The sequence below is a fragment of the Chiloscyllium plagiosum genome, chromosome 5 (genome assembly GCF_004010195.1).
Source record: "Chiloscyllium plagiosum isolate BGI_BamShark_2017 chromosome 5, ASM401019v2, whole genome shotgun sequence".
In the NCBI taxonomy this organism is placed as follows: Eukaryota; Metazoa; Chordata; class Chondrichthyes; order Orectolobiformes; family Hemiscylliidae; genus Chiloscyllium; species Chiloscyllium plagiosum.
Genome location: NC_057714.1, coordinates 111873965 through 111878854, shown reverse-complemented (window position 1 = coordinate 111878854; position 4890 = coordinate 111873965). Strand labels below are relative to the sequence as shown.

General features: G+C 40.3%; 1 protein-coding gene across 4 annotated transcripts in view; it reads left to right on the top strand.

Annotated features, from left to right (window-relative positions):
- xylb (xylulokinase homolog (H. influenzae)) overlaps positions 1-4890 on the top strand; it is a 288286-nt gene that overhangs the window by 41633 nt on the left and 241763 nt on the right. For all 4 annotated transcript variants that reach the window (XM_043690787.1, XM_043690788.1, XM_043690789.1 and 1 more), the window contains exons 7-8: positions 262-327; positions 2292-2364. In XM_043690787.1, the coding sequence (XP_043546722.1) occupies positions 262-327; positions 2292-2364 (139 nt within the window). The remainder of the gene's footprint in view (positions 1-261; positions 328-2291; positions 2365-4890) is intronic.

The window sequence follows — 4890 nt, the reverse complement described above, 5'->3', positions numbered from 1 at the left end:
ACTCACCTATTTACTCTATGCTACTTTCTCCCCACCCCCACCCTCCTCTAGCTTATCTCTCCACGCTTCAGGCTCTCTGCCTTTATTCCTGATGAAGGGCTTTTGCCCGAAACGTCAATTTTGCTGCTCGTCGGATGCTGCCTGAATTGCTGTGCTCTTCCAGCACCACTGATCCAGAATCTGGTTTCCAGCATCTGCAGTCATTGTTTTTACCCTGTTTTAGACTAGTTGTTAAACATTTTTATATTTTGCATCTCTTAGCGCTTCACAGGAAATCAAATTGCCAAGATTAACAAGAAGAACCCTGAAGATTACAAGAAAACTGAGGTAAATGTGAGAAACTTGTTGTAAGGCACAAAGACGGTTTTTTGATAGTGGTGAAACGCTTGCTTTTTCACACAGAGGGTGGTACATGTATGGAATGAGCTGCCAGAGGAAGTGGTGGAGGCTGGTATAATTACAATATTTAAAAGGCATGTGGATGGGCATATGAATAGGGAGGGTTAGACTGATACGGGGCTAGATTTATTTGGGATATCTGGTTGGCATGGTTGAATTGGACTCGAGTCTGTTTCCGTGCTGTACGTGTCTATGACTGTATGTCTCAAAAAGAACACAAAAGCATATGGCATTTTAAAAAAATGTTAAAATAAAGAGTAAAACAATTTTCAAACTGTTTTCCAGAAATATACTCTACCGATACGCAATCCCAAAGGAATATCACTTCTATGTCAACTCTTCAATGTCTTGTTTAACTGACCCTTTCCAGTTCTCCTCCTTGAACTGCTGACTCCTCTTCTAACTCTGCTGTTCTGAACTGCTTCACTTCTACCAACTTGAAAACTTATACAAAAACTCTCACAGCTTGGTGATTTCAGAAACTAAAACTATTCTGCTGGTGAGACTGTTCTCCTGAATTGAACCCCTGACAAAACTAAATTAAGCTGCTGGCCTATGGTCTGTTTTTTCTGTACGTCAAAAATTTCAAAAGTATAACCATTTCATTGATTATAATAATGTGTAGCCTGCTTGGTACTTAACTGAATCACTTGTTTTAATGACAGGTCACAGTCCCAAAATACATTTTGACCTCTTTAAAAGAAAAAGCTACTTTCAAAGAACTGAAACTAAAATCTCCGTGCTGTTGTTTTTAAAATCGATTTTCCCAAATGATAACAGGTGTATTGTAAATATTTAATCATATTTCTTAAAAACTTTAAATTAAAAAAAGCAAATTCTAGCAGAGGAGTAGAGTTGTTGCAACTGTCCAAGATTTCGGTGAGACCACATCTGGTGTCCTGTGTACAGTTGTAGTCCCTGTATGAGAGGAAGGATTGGAAGCAGTTCAGGGAAGGATCATTAGGTTAGGAGGAATGAACTGGTTTACGTGCTAGAGTTTTGAAGAATGAAAGGAGATCTAATTAAGGTATATAAGGTGCTAAAGGGGATTGACAAAGTAGATGTAGAGAGGTAGATTCCCCTCGTGGGGTAATCTAGAATGAGGAATCTTAATTTTAGGCTAAGGGAAGGCACATTTCAAAGGAGGAATTACTTCTCTCAAAAGGTTGTGAATCTATGGAATTCATTACCCCAGAGTGCAGCTGATGCTGGGTCATTGATTAAAGTTAAGGAGGAGATAGATGTATTTTTTAACTAGTAATGGGTTAAAAGGTTATGGAAAGGGGTCAGGAAAGTGGAGTTGTATTAAATGGCTCAAGATGCTGAAAAGCCTATTCCTGCTCCTGATTATGTTATTGTGTAGACTGTGAATCAGTTGAAAAGCTAAATAGCATTTTACAACTTTTCAATAATAACTGGACATAATAGACCAAGCTAAGCTGTTTCACATTGTCTAGTGGAGCTCTTTGTGTGTTTATCATCAACGTTTTGTTTGCTGATCTATCAGACAAATATCTTCATACAGTGCAGCTCAATGGGGACAGTTATGTACAAATCCTGGAGGATTGCTTTACATCTGAATTACAGGGCATTGATTTCTGGGATAAGTAAACAAAAATTGAGTAGAAAAGCTAATTGTAGACTTAGCAATCTTACCATTAACATCTACAAATTGAAGATAGTTATTATTGAAGGTAGTTATTATTTTTGTTCAGCACAGAAAGTTAACCCTCACTCATATCTGGTCATTGCAGTGTTCACTTTATTTTCTTATTTCTATTCTACCTGTGCTCCCTTGATTGATTGCGATCTGAGTAGATGATGCTAACAAACTGGTTTGTGTATTTTATTAGTGCATAAACACTAACATATCTTACTTTCTCTGACTGTAGAGAATCTCTCTTGTCAGTAGTTTTGTTGCTTCCCTATTTCTTGGAGACTATGCTGCAATTGATTATAGTGATGGTAAGTTTACTTTATTACTGATATGTTGTTTCAAGTTATTTATTCCTTGCGCTTCCTCTTTTTGATAGTAAGAATTAGTTTAGGTGATCACATTTAAACAATTTTAAAACAGGATAAGGTCATTTGGACCTATAAGCATGTCCCGTTTTGTTTGAAATTAGCCTATCCTTTATTGATCATGTCATAATGTACATTTTTAATAGGTCAGAGCTGCATATAATACAAATGCTACGCCATTCCTTCGGGAATTTTCAAGGAATATTATGAGCAATTTGAAATGATCTGGATGCCCTGATGATTTGACTCTACACCTTTGAATTCCAAAGCCAGTTTAATTAGACTTTAGACATTAATTTGTGCCACTGGCCAGAATGGTATGGGGATGATGGAGGTTTTGGCTGCTGTTCGGAAACTCAGTGGGAGTCCTGCATTGCTTTTGTACCACTGAACCACTTGACTGGCCCTAAGTGGGTTTTTTCCCATTGTCAAGTACCCTAGGGTGGAGGCCTCAGAAGCAGCATTGTGGTCAATCATTGCTTTTTATTGAGTGATAAGTGTTAGTAAGGAAACTGGGGGAACTTCTCTCGCTTCTTCAAAGAGTGGTGTAGCATTTTAGATTAGATTACATTACAGTGTGGAAACAGGCCCTTCGGCCCAACAAGTCCACACCGACCCGCCGAAGCGCAACCCACCTATACCCCTATATATACCCCTTACCTAACACTACGGGCAATTTAGCATGGCTAATTCATCTGACCTGCACATCTTTGGACTGTGGGAGGAAATCAGAGCACCCGGAGGAAACCCACACAGACATGGGGAGAACGTGCAAACTCCACACAGTCAGTCGGGAATTGAACCCGGGTCTCTGGCGCTGTGATATATCCTTAGGAACATGAAATCAGAATATCAGTTTAACACCTCATTCAGATGATATCCATAAAAATCTGGCATTCTTTTTGTATTTTACTATAGTGTCAATATAAATTATGTGTTCAAATCTTTGGAGTGAAGCTTCAGACATTCCCTCAATTACAAGGCCAGGAGTGTGGATATTTGCTAATGATTCATCAGTAAATGATTCCATTAAAAGAATGAGAGTGTCAACATTTGTGAGGTCGCGATAAGTCAGAGGCTTTTTCTTCAGGCTGGTGAGCCTAGAGGTAGATTTCTTATGCTAAGCATTCAACAGCTGGCAATTTAGGCTGAAAAGGGTGACACTGGAAAGGGACACTGGAAAAGCATCTGAGGATTCATCACATTCCTGATAGAGTCATAGAGATGTACAACATGGAAACAGACCCTTTGGTCCAACCCATCCATTCCGACCAGATATCCCAACCCAATCTAGTCCCACCTGCCAGCACCCGGCCCATATCCCTCCAAACCTTTCCTATTCATATACCCATCCAAATGTCTCTTAAATGTTGCAATTGTACCAGCCTCCACCACATCCTCTGGCAGCTCATTCCATACACATACTACCCTCTGCATGGAAAATTGCCCCTTAGGTCTCTTTTATATCTTTCCCCACTCACCCTAAACTTATGCCCTCTAATTCTGGACTCCTTGACCCCAGGGAAAAGGCCTTGTCTATTTATCTTATCCATGCCCCTCATAATTTTGTAAACCTCTATAAGGCCACCCCTCAGTCTCCGACGCTCCAGGGAAAACAGTCCCAGCCTGTTCAGTCTCTCCCTGTAGCTCAGATCCCCCAACCCTGACAATATCCTTGTAAATCTTTTCTGAACCCTTTCAAGTTTAACATCTTTCCGTTAGGAAGGAGACCAGAATTGCTTGCAATATTCCAACAGTGTCCTAACCAATGTCCTGTACAGCAGCAACATGACCTCCCAACTCCTGTACTACAAGGTCTCTTTGTTCAGCAACACTCCCTAGGACCTTACCATTAAGTGTATAAGTCCTGCTAAGATTTGCTTTCCCAAAATGCAGCACCTCGCATTTATCTGAATTAAACTCCATCTGCCACTTCTCATCCCATTGTCCCATCTGGTCAAGATCCTGTTGTAATCTGAGATAACCCTCTTCACTTTCACTACACCTCCAATTTTGGTGTCATCTGCAAACTTACTAACTGTACCTCTTATACTTGCATCCAAATCATTTATGTAAATGACCAAACGTAGAGGACCCAGCTCTGATCCTTGTGGCACTCCACTGGTCACAGGCCTCCAATCTGAAAAACAACTCTCCACCACCACCCTCTGTCTTCTACCTTTGAGCCAGTTCTGTATCCAAATGGCTAGTTCTCCCTGTATTCCATGAGATCTAACCTTGCGAATCAGTCTCCCATGGGGAACTTTGTTGAATGCCTTACTGAAGTCCATAGAGATCACATCTACTTCTCTGCCCTCATCAATCTTCTTTGTTACTTCTTCAAAAAGCTCAATCAAGTTTGAGAGACATGATTTCCCACGCACAAAGCCATGTTGACTATCCCTAATCAGTCCTTGCCTTTCCAAATACATGTACATCCTGTCCCTCAGGATTCCCTCCAACAACTTG